This window comes from Atta colombica, unplaced genomic scaffold, assembly GCF_001594045.1.
Source record: "Atta colombica isolate Treedump-2 unplaced genomic scaffold, Acol1.0 scaffold153, whole genome shotgun sequence".
NCBI classification, from domain to species: domain Eukaryota; kingdom Metazoa; phylum Arthropoda; class Insecta; order Hymenoptera; family Formicidae; genus Atta; species Atta colombica.
The window spans coordinates 223,674-239,889 of NW_017259243.1; the positions used below are offsets into that span (position 1 = coordinate 223,674).

The following is a 16,216-nucleotide window of genomic DNA, read 5'->3' on the forward strand; positions in this document are numbered from 1 at the left end:
GAATCTCTACTATAATATATATCTCTATTATACTTTCTAAGATGTACATCTATTCACCTCGTGCTCATTAATATTTAAGGATAAAGACTATTTAATGATATCTCTCTAATCTCTCGATACAGTCATTGTATAAACAAATAAATAACCTCATTAATGTTAATGCATATAAGTATATTACACACGTTAAGATTCTAAAGTTACACTTGAACTTTTCCGATTATACTAAGTGAAACAGATTTTATTCTGTGACAAGATTTCAGAGCTACAGTAAAGCTTCGAATTTACAAGCAGTAAGAGGTAGTTGCGTTCGTTAAAAACAAAATCCATATTACAAATAGCATAGGACTGCCAATACGTCCCATTACTTGTCGGCAGTCACACACTTAAATTGTATCTTAAAATGAATCAAGAAAGCAATAAACACGAGAAAATATCGTGATTAAATCTTACACAGAACAGAAAGTTATAATATAGAAATGGTATAATTTTTCGATTTTTGATTGATATCTATTTTACAGCTCTTTTCAAGGCAAAAAAGGCAAAAAAATGAATAATATCAGAATATCGATTTATCAAAATACGAATGGTATTGAGGCGATCGCGATTAGTAATAACATGCATAGCTGTTTGAAAGTAAGATACTAACAATTTTCTACTATGAAAATTGTTCTTCAAATAATGACGTTTTGTTATTTTTTAGCTTAAAATTTCGTACTTGTTACAATATGCATGCCTCTCTTTTACCGATATTTCACTTTATGTGACCTCATTAAAACTTTTTTCAAAATTCTATTATGAAAGAAACATACAAGTTGCACATTTTTGTTTTTTTTTTATTTTTTATTTAATTTAGTTAATTTCTTAATGAAAATGTAAATGTGAAAAGTGATTATTCTTCTTAAACATAACTAATGTTATATACTTTTGCGTCCTTATAACACTTACACGATGTAACGTCGAAAAGAATAGTTATACATACGCATGGATTTTACAGCATTATTGCTAGTGGAAAAATCAAAAGCGTGTAGAACACATAATCTCATTCTAGAGTTTAAGTATCTTGTAAATCAGCGATACGTCTAACTTTGTACAACACGATTTCAGTACTCGCTATATAAATCGTGCGAATCATATTCGCAAAATTCACTTGTCGTTTCGATATTATAAATACGATATTAAACTATTCCGATCGACGTTGCATGGTCTAAGGAAATGTAGAATAAGTATTTATCGTCAAATTATGTGGATGTAGAAAAGATATAGAAAAGACAACTAATTTGCCTTGTGTTATCGCAAAAAAAAATTGATTCGTAAATAATTTGATAAAATTCGCTATTTTAATTCAAAAATAATGAGTGTTTTAGCATAAATGTTTACGTAAAAGCGAAACGAGATGAAATCCGCGCGTCTGCTCGTTCTTTGTTGCGTGGACGCCGGTTAAGTCGCAAGTATCAAAAACTTTGTCAAAAGACGACATTTGCTCATCACGCCTTTATGTTTATAAATTCCATATGCATTCAAACGCGAAAACCAAAAGACATCTAAAGACATATAAAGGCGTTTGAAAGTTTCTTTAAAAAGAAAGAAAAAATATATCTAAATGATATTTATTTATTAAAGTTAATCGATTTGTCAATTAATTATCTAGAATCTTTTTACCTGGATCAACGTAATCAATTGAAAAGTATACGTAAAGGACGCCTGAAAGGTATCTTGGATGTTTCAATGAGACTTTTAAGACTTTTAAATGGTGCCTGAAAGGCGAGGGCGTCTTTTAATTTTAACTCGCGTTCTCCGGTTAGTTTTTGCGTACAATGAACATTTTAATTATGTATTCTGTCTAGCGTTTGGTAGTGTCAATAAACATTTAATTCTGACGATCCATTTCTCGCGGTGATGCGGCCGATTAATTATGCAAGAAGGAATTGAGTGCAAAATAGAAGCGAGTCTAAGTCTAACTTCGTCTATATTTAACTGCAATTGTTAAACTGCTGTTTAACAATCGTTAATTGAAATTTTATAAAATTCATACGCGAGTCCTGTTATAATATGACGCTAGAATAGAGAATTTTTATCATTTCAGAATTTTTATCATTTCTTCTCTCGCGGTGGTTCTTTCTCGCTTAATTACGTCTAGCTATCCGTGCGAATCAATGAGAGATTCAACGGCTCTGTATTTTTTCCAAATTACTGGATTCATAATATACGAACGAATCCAGATGTCCATTGGTCTCAGATTCATTATTATACGATCAAGTTCATCGAAAACCTTTCACGCTTCTCGATCGAGCGGCAAGCAGAGTTCAGCCGCAAGGAATATGTATTGTGCCGTTCGAAATTTTGATTACTATCGCTATTCATTCGTGTGTCGACGCGAATACCTTAGGAAGAAGAGAAAAAGTCGGTTGTGATAACGTTCACGACGTAGCATTGTCTCTGATCGAACGCGTGCCTCGAAATCATCCTTGAAAATTATTCCCGAGATCGCGTACAATCTCTGTTTCTCGGAAAATTTTTACTGGTTTCCGTCTGATCGCACCATCGCATTCTGATGTTTTCCTATCCGATACGATGTATGTATGTACAGAGAAAGAAACGTGCGCTGAAGTGCGAAAATCAATTTGCCGAACTCTTTTTTCTTCTCCGAAGAAATGAGGATCCTCCGATCTCTTCTCGTCATAGCGATCTCTTCTTTTCCTCAAAACTGCTCATTAGAACTCATTAGAAAGTTAGTGCGATAGCTCGTCGTTTCGCGGAAAGTTTGCACGCATAAAAAAAAGACGCACAAAAAAAATGAATAAATTTTACGAAAATATATAAATAATTGTGCGAGAAAAGAGAGAGAGAGAGAGAGAGAGAGAGAGAGAGAAAGAGAGATTCGGTTACGTTCGTTGAAACAATATCGATGACACTTGCTGCTCGTGTTTGTCGTGATGTTTCTTCCTAAGCTAAGATACATATATGAAGTTAAGAGTTACAATGCGAACCGTTAAAATAGTTTCTCATGTTATTATCGATTTATAACAGTTTCGAGGACGATAAAACCGTTAACCGAACAAACGAAACATAACTTCTCTCGAAATTTAACTCCACCATATTCTTATATCCCCCGATATATTTCCTATTCTATCTATATTCTATAATTTCGCTCTTGCCTAAAGAATCGTAGCGTTCTTGGCTAATTAGAGTTTCGCCCTTAGAATATCAACGATATTAATGCGAGTTAATCGCTTATGCATCAAGAATTCTATAGCGCTAATTCTAATCGCTAATCTTCAAAAAGACTTATGCCTTACAAAACTTTTCTCTCCTTATTCTTGCCAACATATTCTAGTATCTACTTCGATAACGTTCGTTGAAGACGCGTAACTCGTGAAGCTATTAGCTGAAACGATCCTCTCTCTTTCTAAAAAACTTAGAATAAATCTACGGTACACTTTGTATTTGTGATGAATTGTTACAACTAATTAAAACGTATGGTTCTTTTGATTCTTTCCTCTATATGTTAAATTTAATCGATCGATAATATAGTTTCAGGATTCATTGCTAAAATTTTTTTGTTCTTCCCTTGTGTTAAAAAGAGAGCCACTGAAAAAAAGATTGGGAAAAGAAGATGGAGTTCAGCAAATCTAAAACTTTCTATGCGAATTTAGCATCTATAACTAAGAAAATTTGATGATTCAACAAAAAAATTATGTCTGTAAGCAATTATTAGTATGCTAATTTAGTTAATTCTTTGCTGCAATGAAAATTGCTAATGTAATGAACGTATAAATGTTTCCTTTATTATAACAGCAAAAAGTACGCGCTACTGGATTTTTTCTTAGCTAACATGTTCTGTTAAAAATGTTCATCTCTATACTGTATTGAAAATTATTCGTTGTATTAACTTTATTGTGCTATTACAACAAATATGATTATCCTTAATCGCTAATTTTATACAGCTGTACAACATAGAAAACTAGCTGTCCGTAACTACAGTTGTAGATTTATTGAATCAGTGAAGTTTTGAATTGTTTTAATAAATCTTTTTTTCCGTGACTAAATTCATATTCTCGATTCATATTTATGATAATTCATATTTATATTTTATTCGCTAAACCATAAATCGATCGGAGATGTATCTCTTATCTTAATTTTCATCTTTTTTAGCCTTTTTCATCTATCATCTATAATTATTTTCTATATTTAAATTTCAAAGTTGCTCTCATCGATCCATGCATTCGATATGGTTTCACGTTTAATCGATTGAATCTTCGCGAGCTACGCGACTCGAAAGTACAACGTGAAATATGAAAGTTAATTGTGAAAAGATTTATAATTAGAATATTACACAAAAAATTTCCAGTCAGTCCGATGTTTTTTCTCGTAGATGTATAACACAGGAACGTAGACATTCTGCGATAGAAATTAATCCTCTTCCTCGTAAATCCACCTATTTCGATGCGTATGTTTTCTCACGATCTTCTCAGTATCTTGCAATACCACTTATTGTTTAATAGCCACGGAAATAATTGTTATGATCCCTCTGAGGATTTTTCCCCTTCTAAGATTTCGAGCCGAATCGTCTACCGGCGATTTCTTTAAAAATATTCGACACTCTCTCTAATTCTCATTCTTTCTGTATTTCTATAATATGAAATTTATTATTGTTACTTTGATATGTGGTATCTATCGGTGCTAAGTGTACGATGTACGATGTTCTGTCTCGTATTTTTATACCGCACAGCGGATATGTATAATTTGTCAAACTTTCGCATGTGGTCGCGTCTGAAGCCGAGTCTCCCAACATCTCCGCGTGGACGTTGAACATTCGATACATTTCTGTCGAACTCGCATGACAGTTTGAAGCGAATATCGATGTATGTAAAAAAATTCCGGATGATAGAGAATCTCGTGGATCTCTCCTTGCGACGCGATCGCCGATGCGGCTGGTGCGAAAGTTATGCGGCGGCGGAGTTTTATATTGTAGCAATTGCGTAAAAATCCGCAAATTATTATACTTTAATATTAATTTACTCTCTCAGGACACGGTTAATTTATTGTTTTTTTCCTCCTTTTTTTTCTTTTCTTCTCTCTGCGAAGCACGCAATGCGATATAACGTATGTGATAATACATGCTGACATCGTATAAAAAAGAAAAAGTTACGAAAATCAAAGCGCACGTTTCTTCTTTTTTTTCCTTTTCGTTTTGTATTCCGGTACCGACAATGGAGAACACCGGTAAGATATTAATGTTGTGTATATGGTGATCGTGAGGAGTTATAAAATTTTTATTTGCTTTACGCCTTATACATATTTACTGTAAGTGATAATTATTACTAGTTGTTTATTATAAATAAGAACGAATCACTCTTGTGTATCAGTTAAATTGCTACATTAAAGTGTTGATATTATACTCGTTCAAAATGCGTCTCAATCGATTTCCTTAAAAATCTCTTCTTCGAAAGAACATCGATTGCTTTAATCGCAACTTCCCTTACGTCTAACCGGATTGTCCATGCGTTCAATCTCTATTAAAGTATTGTTTAATCATTCACTAGAATTGCCCTACTTTTAAATTGAGCGCATATTATTATTATTATTAAATTATTGATATATATATCGATATATTAATTTACATTATTAATAATATTAATGATAGTGGTTTGACAATATAACGTTAACTATTAACAAGTATTAACAAGTATTATGCACTCAAATTCTCTAAAACTAGCCTCTTTTATTATATTTTCTCTTTCTATCGATCGATTTATATAGATAAATCTTCTGTCTTTTTTTCCTTCAATATTTCTGATGTATATCCTAAATAAAGTTGTATAAAAGTGCTACGAAAGTGATATTTTTCATGGATCTGATTCAAGTGTCGGTTTTTGGGAAAGGTGCGCGTAGAAAGAGTACTCCAACACAGTTTATCCTGCTAAATGATTATCAATTCTATAAGTTTTGTATTGTTTACACATAAATTATAGACTATCTAAACGTTTCTTTTCTTCGATGTCCTGTGAAATTTTACAATAGAGTTACAAATAAAGATAAAGTCATACTTTACGTATAATCTGATTCAGTCTTTGCTAATGTTATATAATAACGTGCGAAAGAACACACTAACAGTTAGACTTTAACTATTTAAGAGGCTATATTTAAGAATTTTAATAAAAAGAAAAGAAATTGGAAGCATTAAACTATTCAGCTAGCTTTACACAAGATATTGGTCTTCTTTAAGAAATCGTCAAATTATGATTATGATACATTTCTACATTATCACCAGCATCAAATCTAATCTTATTTATTATGATACGCCTGAGAAACTGTTAATCCATTGTCTTAATAAACTCGATCGCAGAACAGAACTGCGTCCACCAATATTGTTCTTCGCCCTCTAATCGATTCCCGTAAAAACTATCTACGTATTGAACAGTCGATAGTAACGACGGTGGATTAGTCTGAAATTAAGCATAAGTTAACAATTACTTTTTTTATTAAAATTTCCTTTTATTAAAAATCCATTCTTTTCAATCGCGTACCTTGATTATGACATAGACCAGCACGGGAATAAGATCGTCGGCAGCAGGTATGCCTCTTTCCGACGCCATGGAAAGAAGATTCATGATGGTAGTCGCGCAACGAAATACACACTGCAACTTATCCCTAGGAGTTTTATACGCCGATATCACAGCCAATTCAGCCTGTGCCCATGGCCAGGGACATTCGTAATGATAAACCTTTGGAATACGTAAGTCCTTGTGATTTGGAGTTACGACCTTCGCCAACTTTTTAATGTGATCGTGAAGAAGCTGGTCCCTATATACATCTCCATCTCCATTTGGATAGAGTGCATTGTGATATACCCGTGCCATGACGGTTCTTTCCACTACGACTCTCGCCAAATCTAATTGGTTAGCGCTCGCCGCTGAAAGTAAGAAGCAAGTTCAAGTATTCCTTGGCTAAGATTAATTACGCAATAAATAATTATATTTATGTACATTGCCAAATCGGATCGTTGTCCATTTCGGCGTGGACCTTTCCTAGAAAAGTATCCACAAGATCCTGTTTCTCATCAGCCAACGTAAGTTTTTTAAACTCATCGCAAAAACGCAGGAGAAAAGCCTCTCTTTTTTCCAAAAATACTCTTACGCAAACAGATACGAGATGATTATTGATAGCATCTCGATCGCACTTAACTCGCACGCATAATCTAAAAGATATTATAATAATTATTAAATAGTCGCATTTTATACAATTATATATTATATATTATTATATATTATATACAAATTATATATTATATACAAATATGATATTTATATGTAGATAATACCTATCTAAGTGAGCTAACGTCGACAGCAACCCTTGACGACATCTAATTAAATACGCGATATAAGGGGATCGCTTTTGATAGTCTTCTCGAAGAGATTTGAAGAGTTTCCTACATCCATCATCATTAAATAGACGCACACAACGTAAAGTTTCATGAAGGTGAGCTATTAATGCTCTATCCTGCAGGTTTATAGCTTCTGCTAATTGCAGTTGCAAAAATGCAACTAGTTCGTTTTCTTTCTGCGACCAACAATGTCTCTGTAATGAAATTTTTTACATGAATATTTGAATACTAGTAATTAAAAAAACCAAATTTTGTATATCGTTGACAGAAGATTAATACAATAATTAATACCTCCGATGTATTCCATGGAATGTGTTGAAGGTCAGCAGTACTAAGTACCATGCGTAATTTTCTTTTAGCATCCGCGAAAGCATAAGATAGTTCTACATTATTTGGATCGATTGAAAGTCTTTCATCTTCCACCTCTTTTGTACGAGATTGATTGCTTTCGATTGAAGCTGTATCACTAGCTGCGCTTGGTTTTCTTCTATATTTCGCTAATATATCATCGGTAGTATCTAGAAAAAAAGTAATGAGGAGATTTAATAAACTGCTGTCCAAAATAAAAAAATTTTTACAAGAAAACTTTTCATCGTATTTAATACTATTTCCAATGTATCTTCGATTCAATTATATATACATATAAAATTATTAAAATAGTTTGTTGTAACAATAATTATTCATAGTTAAACTTAATTAGTTAAATTTATTAATCTTACCGCCCGCGACATTACCAGATGATGTTACATCTTCCGACATAATCCTGCGTAATCTGTGCCTGCACATATCGACACCGTCGCCACCAGCTTCTCGATCAAAACATCTGTCGTCCGCCCCGCGAATCGCTTTACCTCTACGATTTCTCAATGTCATTTTTAATTTACCAAAGAAACCGCGTTTGTTCTTTTGATCATCATCCAACAATTCCTTGTCGCCACGTTCAGCAGTCATGTCAAAACTTATACTCTTTGGAATAGCTCCCGTTGATGCATTTGGCTTAGAAAAATTGGGAATCGATCCATCCACTGAATCACAAGTGCCATTAACCGTTGGTGTTGGTAAATCCGATGCTGAAATGTTACTTTTCACACGAGGTTCCGATCCGGAACTACTGCTAGATGTTAAGCTAGCTGTACTTAATCGGCCTACGGTATCTCCGACTGATGTTATACAGTTATCCAATTCCTGATTTACAAAATTCACATTTAGATCCCAAATATCTTCGAAAGTAAGAAAGTAATAGATTGACAGAAAAAAATTAAGCGAAGCAATACAAACCTCTGTTTTCGAATCACCGTTTTGGGACTTCTCTGGCAAAACAGGCGCAGAAATATGATTAGCTAATAGCAACGCTGGTGCGACTGCAGCCGCAGCGATGTGATTGTGCGCAGGTGCTTGACGTTCAACTTGCTTACCATTGTCAATTTGAAGTTTATCTATCAAGTGGACCAGCCTGTCGTCCCGTAACGGTTTAGTATAATCCATATTGCTTATATTGTTAGCGTTTTTGTCTACGTATTCCATTGTACTACGTCGATAATCAGATTTGGTTCCACCACGACCTGTTACATTTGACGACGACGGTAATGGAGATGTTGTTGGAGATGGATGAACTATTGAAGTTCCTATGCCAGAATCCTCCCGAATCCCTGAAATTGTCGAAAAACTGATGCTTGAGCCATCCGGACCTGAAATTATTAATTATACATATTGTAATTAAAAATCATTTGATGATATTGCTAGTATTGCAATATATAATTGCACTATATTTACATGGAGTTGCAGATTGAAGCGTTTCTTCATTCCCCTCGGAATCAGCACGGCTTTCTATTTCGATTTCGGATCTGGCTGTATCATCAGATCTATGCGAATATTGCAAATTAGACAAATTTCTTATTTCAAATAATACTTTATAAATCAAATAATACTTCATAATATGTAATATATAATAATGTATACCTAGCAACGCTAGCAGTGTCATCAGTATCTACTTCAGTTAATCTTTCTGAATCGCTAGCTAATACATCTGTGCTCCAGGCTTCAGAAGCAGTTTCACTAATGTCTAACATAGTTGGTGTAGGTTCAGCAGGCAGAACAGGTGCAACCTGTTCAGGTGGAACAGCAAGCAGTATTCGATCCTGTTGTTCAACTATTTCGCTATCTGAGGCCAACACATCTGTAGACCAAGTATCGGATACCATAGAAACAGTTTCATCTCCTAAAAAGTATAATATAGATATAAATAATTATAATATAAATAAATTAATAATCAAAAAATAAATCAAAATAATAAAATGTGAAAATACAAGCTAATGAGAGTGAAGTGCTGTAAATATTGCGCAATTTTTATGTTTAAATTTTCAATTATATTTGTACGTTTCGACTCACGTTCGAGTTATCTTCAGCAATACCGCATACAATTACATCAATTAGTTGTGAATCTTTGGCGAAAAAACTCTATTTATCATCAGGCTTCATCATTACACATAGTTGGTAATTCCAGTGGAAGATGAATGAGATCAACTTTCGTTATTTCTAATCCAAGGATCACGATACAAAAAATTTAACTTAAAATCCGCAATACATTTTGATAAGTATTTTGATAAGTATATTAAAAATCACATTGTGTTAGATTCAATCAATTGTTCTTAGCAAGTGACAATTTTAAAGTCACTTTCTAACACAATCTAACATAAAGTGATTTTTAAGATCCTTATCAAAATGTATTGCGGATTTTAAGTTAAGTTTTTTTATCATGATCCTAGAGTTGGAAATAATGAAAATTGATCTCACTCATCTTTCACTGGAATTACCAACCATGTGTAATGATGAAGCCTAATGATAAACAGAGTTTTTTTGCCAAAAATTCACAACTAATTGTATGCGGTATTATATATATATATATATATATATATCAAAATGTATTGCGGATTTTAAATTATGTTTTTATATGCAGTATTATTAATGTAATTGTATGCGATATTGAGGATGGCTTGAATGTGAGTCAAAACGTACAAATATAATTGAAGATTTACACATAAAAATTGCGCAACGTTTACAGCGCTTCACTCTCATTAACCTGTATTTTCACATTTTATTATTTTAACAATTGCGAGAGTACGTATATTTTTAAATTTTTATTTAAACTTGTAATTTTTAATTGTTTCAAAAAATAAATATTATCAATTGTGATGCTAAATAAATATCGTTTTAAATGTATGTCTCTGTTAATTTGTATTTACCTTCAATAAGCTTTTTAATCTCAAATTTACAAAATTTGTCATCAATTTCGGATCGACTTTGTTTGGTTGGGATATTAGGTGGTGGCAAATCCAACTGCCTTGCTTCACCTGCAGCGCGTCCATCATCTCCTTCAGTAATTTGGGATGATGGTGTATCTCGACCTGGTGATTATAATTAAATAATTTATAATTGCAATTGGTACTAAATGTTAAAAAAAGGAATAGTTTAATAGAATTAATATACCTGATATATTAGGAGTTCCTCTACCCGATACATTAGCAGATACCATGTCTGAGAGGTTATCGTTTTGATCTTCTGTTTCTAATTCTAAAGAAGAAGCGACACTGTGATTGGAAGCAGCTTCTGACACAGCTTCCAAGTTATCGGACGTATTGCCAATCGATCCTTCGAACAAAACTAATTATTTTTAATGTAGATGTGTTATAAAAGCCAAGTAATGAATTCTTTAATGATATTTTTAATATTAATGATGATATTTTTAATATTTTTAATATGACACGAAAAAGATTAACAAAAGATAAAATTAAAGAAAGTTATATAAATAAACAAAATTAATGGAATACATGTAAATATAAATTTTAGCTGTTCTAAAAAACATAAACACTATTAAAGCAATCAATATCATATTAAATATCGGTAATTGATATACCTTCGTCATGTGAGAGTGAGAATCGAGTTCTCTTCTCTTGCGTTTCGATACGTTCGACATTGCTATTCTCTTGTCTAGGATGTTCATTAGAGGTGTCATCAGGGAGATTCAAAGTAACAGGTCCATTTTCCATACCACTTTGGAGTTCCATGCATAGAACCTATAAATAATGAAATAAAATATTTCATTTGATAACTTTAATCATTAAATTTATTATTTCCTTAAACTTTTGTTATATAGACATTAAAAAAATCAATTATTTATATTACTATTTATTACACTATAATTTTATAAATTTATAAAATAAATTACAAATTCATAAAATTATATAAATTTATAAACATATTTTTTGGAAGTAGCATATAATTTTGTAAACATACATACAAGATGTAACTTCTTATTAAATAACATAAAGAATAAAATGTGATAAATCTGTATATAATACTGGATACATGTACAAACTTTCTGTTCACTGAGTAGCCCTACGGATTCTCCAATTGTTGGACCAAAAGGTATAACTAGCACATCATGAGAATTTTTATCTACAGTTTCCTCTTCAGGGACTGCAGTGCCGTTAATTTCTTCTCCACTTTCGTTTGTTATATTTGGTGAGAATGTAGTCATCCTTATACCACGTCCTTTTCCTATTACAAAATATTTTAACGTTATACTATGACAATTAAAACATATACACGATCATTATTATATTATTTAGGTAATATAAATTTCCCTACAGCAACACTTCGTTTACTAGGTGTTTCTAAATATTCATTACTTAGTTTATTATTATGCAGTAAACCTGAAGGTAATTGCGACAGCATTTCTGCTAATTGTTTTCTATCAAATGAATTATGCAATATTGTTTCTCCATTGTTATCACCAACAATCGTGTTCAAAAATGTAATTAAGGAATTCAGTTCACTTTCTGTAAACAATGCTGCGGATCGTGACAGGCCTTGAAATTTATTATTGTCAATTATCATTGGTTCCTCCTCCAACTCTTCTGTCGCACCATCCAACATAGAATCTATTATGGAAGACACTGAATCCTTCTCAAATTTTTTATAAAGATCAATAACTTTGTTATCGATACTTTGATACTTTTGTAGCGAAAGCATTTGTAAAATTTGTCCAACTTGCATTAGATTGAACCTTGCAACATAACTTATCGGTGCATCGGTAATGCCGTAAGGCTCAGGATTAACTATAGCAGGGCAAATGAAGTATGTGAATACAAGATCAGTGCACATGGCATGCACTTCTTTTGGATCTACGTTTCCATTCTTACTCAGAAGTCCTGCCATTTGCCTTACAAGCCAGCAAACACTCGTAGGAAAGCAATGTATTGTTTCACGAATATTAATGATAAATCTCTGCGTAATGCGATACAAAGAATTAACTGTCCACAGTCTATAACGCTGTAACTTCGCTTGATATTCGGCTGTGCCTTCCTTCCCGAATTTCTTCAATCTCTCTGCAGGTGGAAATCTAATAGGCGCTTTATCCGGATCAATGTCCAAGAACATTTCATCTTCCATAAGTAACTGCACTATAGGATTATGCAAAGCTGCTGTCAAGAAAAGCTTTGCGGAGAACAGGCTTTCATGAAAGATTGAGTAAAATCTGGAAAATGCGCACGTTCCATGCCTAAGCAATCTTCGTGGATTGTCAGATGGAATTATCTGCAGCAACATAAGATGCCTCAGCAGCTGAAGGACTAAACTTTTATCCTCTGGCAATATACAGCTACCGTATAATCCAGCAGCTAAGCACTGCACAATTGTCTGCATTGATTCTGGGATGGCTCTATCCCCTTCGACCAAACACGAAGCGAGGAGCTTGGGTGACTTTCGTAGTGCACCCAAAAATTCTCCATAGGACAAACATGCTTGGTAGCGCAGGTACTTGTACGCATCGATAAAATGTGAATTTTCCAATGCGTTTGCTCTTAGGCAACATGATGCTGGAGTACAATCTGGCCTTGCCACTATCAGGCGATTCAGATTGACTCTTTGCTGAGCAGTTATCCATGCTTGCTGCGCTAACTGTGACGAAACATACAAGACCTAGACACAACAATCTTATTAAGATACATTCCTATTAAATTAATATTTATAGATTTTTATTATCTTTTATAACCTTTACACATTATGATTTTGTAATTTTTTACTATACAATGGATCGTTTATGTCCTGAGTTAATTTTCATCACTTTTACAAGTATACAAAAATTATTAGGTTATTCTTCTACACTCCATTTTTACAAAGTATTTGCAAAGTTGTATTTTTAAAAAATAAAAAGAATAGAACCTATTATTTACTAACTAAATGCTTCTATTTCAAAGAAAAGAAATAAATACAGGAATGACCCTATTGTATGTATTAAAGGTTATATATCAAATCAATAGGACATTTCACACATATGATGTATCATTGTCTTTTAATATTTGATAAACAACAAGAATAAAATGATACATAATCATTTAATGCACATCATGTTTAAAACAGAACACCTAGGTTGAGTTCTGTTATTCACTGTAAATACTGAAAATCTGTAAGATATATATACTGATTTTCAATACTTGCAATTAATAATAATTAAAGAGTCATAGATTGTTACATGTATTCCATATTACTTACTCGTTCGTTAAGAGTCTGCAAGTTCTGTTGTTCTGAATTAACAAATAGTCTTTCCTGCCGCAAATGACGAGCCAATTCCATCATATCCCACTGTAATGTCGCGTGGGAATCAATACTATTAATCGATGACATTATTGGACGTACCTTCAATGTGAAAAACAGTCATATAGAATGTAAACTATTTCGGAATTTAATTATATAAGGAAGTATTATTTCCATATAATTACTTGCGTACAATCCTATTAGTCGGTTATCCTGCACATTAATAACAGTCGGAATGGGACGTTAACAGGCTTACTTTACGAAGAATCTCAGCAACAAGATTTTTGAGCGCATATGCTATCTCTCAGAGTCCACGAGGATTGTGCGTCAAATGCATACAAGTATGAGAGAGAGGAAGCGTCGTTCACCTGACGAAGTAAATAAAGATCTCAATTCGGGGCAGAATGTAACGACAGAGTTCAGATTGCATAACGCGTTGGCAAATATGCGAGCGTGGTTTCGCGATATCATGGGAATGAAGCTCAAGGTGAAATGTAGCAATCGTTCGCATCACGTATTGAAACATTACAGAGAAACGCGACGCTATCGAGCATGAGATGGGTGTTACGCGTGCTTCCAAATCCCCGGCGAGATTATTGTCGTTACTATCGCGTGAGCATTGGTTCTACTGTGGAAAACGTCGCGTAAGTCGCATTTGCCTTGCCCTTCGAATGTCTCCTTTTGATCGCGCGTATACCTCGTCCGTCTCTCGATTTTACACGCGCGTATTCACGTGTGCAACAATAGCTCTTCGTATCTCTCCGCAAGAAATGCTCGAACACTTATACGTCGTCAGGAACGACGATCGCACAATTCGTTGTTGTCGCACGCGGATCAGAGCAACACCCCCAATACTTCCAATGACACACGCACATCTTCTGATTGTAGGTTAGATTTTTTCTTCCACAAATAAAGTCACTAGATTTGTAAAGGTGTCTTTTCATGGATTCAATTCGCGTTGCATGAAATCCCCAAATATTTTTACTTAAAATGAGATAGATACATATTTTGCCTTGAAAAGAGAGAAAGCGAAGATGTCGAGTACCAAAAGTGCAAGCAATACGAAGATATACTGTACTGACTCTCGACGCTCATTTTTAGCGTCAAAATAAGTCACGAGATCGAAATCGACGCTCGATATTCGTCAATTTTTATCACATGATCTGTTTATAACGCTAAAAATAAGCGTTGAGCATCAGCATGACACTTTAAATACTGCAAACTCGCCGCCATTTTGTGACAAAAATCGAGTCATTTTATTATTTTTTTATGTATTTCTTAAATTTAAACACGACACAATATATACTGATAAATATCTTAAAAATTTTGCACAAATTAGGAATTCTGCAACTCTTAACGCAAGTTTCGTTATCGTTATAATTCCATTGCACAGTTTTTATCATAGTAAAAAATGCTGCGCAACGGCATTATAATGATAACGAAATTTTCATTAAGAGTTATATAAAAGAGTTGTATAGAATAAGCCTGTGAAATCACACTTTTAAAGAAAATAAAAGTGACATGAGCATATCATAAAAATAGTTACCCATATAGAAGATTGAAGCAATATTGCTGCAATGCTGCAATATTATAAGATTGCGATGTAACATTGCAGAGGTATTACAGAAATGCAAATTAACAATATGCCTGCGAAATGTCAGTAATATGTTTGTAATATTCCACAATCATTGCAAAACTGTAAGTATTACAATAATAATAATAAAAATTTAAGTTTTTACAATATTTATGTAGTACAGTCTTTTAGTTTAACAGCCTTTTTTATGATATAATAATTAATATAATTCATTTTATATTTAAATAAAAAATTTATTGATCTATTATTTGACGATCATTTTTATTAGCTAAGTTTTATATTTATTTTAATATGAAATCAAAAGATTGTATAATATCGAGTTTGGTTACAATCAATTCCATTTTAATCTTCCAAATATTCTACAATTGTGTGCATTTGCTTAATGCTGCGCGTAATAAATTTTCGTAAAAATATGCCAAATGGCGTATTTTTTAGAGCTTTTTTTTTAGATAGAGAAAATCTATCAATGACTAATAAATTGAGTATATAATAGCACATCTTTGATGGTGTGGTAAAGGCCTCAACAGAATGGCTGAATTATACTCTTAAAATAATGTCTTATGATCTAAGTCTTTTGTCTTTAATAACGTACACAATAATTGTATATATATATATATATATGAGGTGTAACACTTCGTATATAT

General features: G+C 33.0%; 2 protein-coding genes across 4 annotated transcripts in view; one reads left to right on the top strand and one right to left on the bottom strand.

Annotated features, from left to right (window-relative positions):
* Positions 1 to 5,911: 5,911 nt before the first annotated feature.
* Positions 5,912 to 14,887, bottom strand: LOC108685537 (GTPase-activating protein and VPS9 domain-containing protein 1). 3 transcript variants are annotated; one of them, XM_018190389.1, is made up of 18 exons: positions 14,676 to 14,887; positions 14,164 to 14,346; positions 13,937 to 14,080; positions 12,024 to 13,363; positions 11,760 to 11,943; positions 11,298 to 11,457; positions 10,871 to 11,044; positions 10,627 to 10,788; positions 9,344 to 9,602; positions 9,158 to 9,246; positions 8,800 to 9,072; positions 8,663 to 8,694; positions 8,104 to 8,569; positions 7,676 to 7,902; positions 7,322 to 7,578; positions 6,987 to 7,198; positions 6,528 to 6,913; positions 5,912 to 6,446 (listed from the first exon to the last, which is right to left on the bottom strand). In XM_018190389.1, the coding sequence occupies exons 3-18, from the start codon at positions 14,066 to 14,068 to the stop codon at positions 6,315 to 6,317; spliced, it is 4,485 nt and encodes a 1,494-aa protein (XP_018045878.1). In that variant the 5' UTR covers positions 14,069 to 14,080; positions 14,164 to 14,346; positions 14,676 to 14,887; the 3' UTR covers positions 5,912 to 6,314. The 3 variants fall into 3 exon arrangements, with proteins under 3 accessions (XP_018045878.1, XP_018045877.1, XP_018045876.1); XM_018190388.1 differs by having other exon boundaries at positions 8,663 to 9,072; positions 14,172 to 14,346; XM_018190387.1 differs by having other exon boundaries at positions 8,663 to 9,072.
* The window catches only part of LOC108685364, an 11,893-nt gene continuing 10,100 nt past the window's right edge, over positions 14,424 to 16,216 (top strand). Inside the window, exon 1 of the mRNA XM_018190122.1 lies at positions 14,424 to 14,465. Within this exon, the coding sequence (XP_018045611.1) occupies positions 14,424 to 14,465 (42 nt within the window). The remainder of the gene's footprint in view (positions 14,466 to 16,216) is intronic.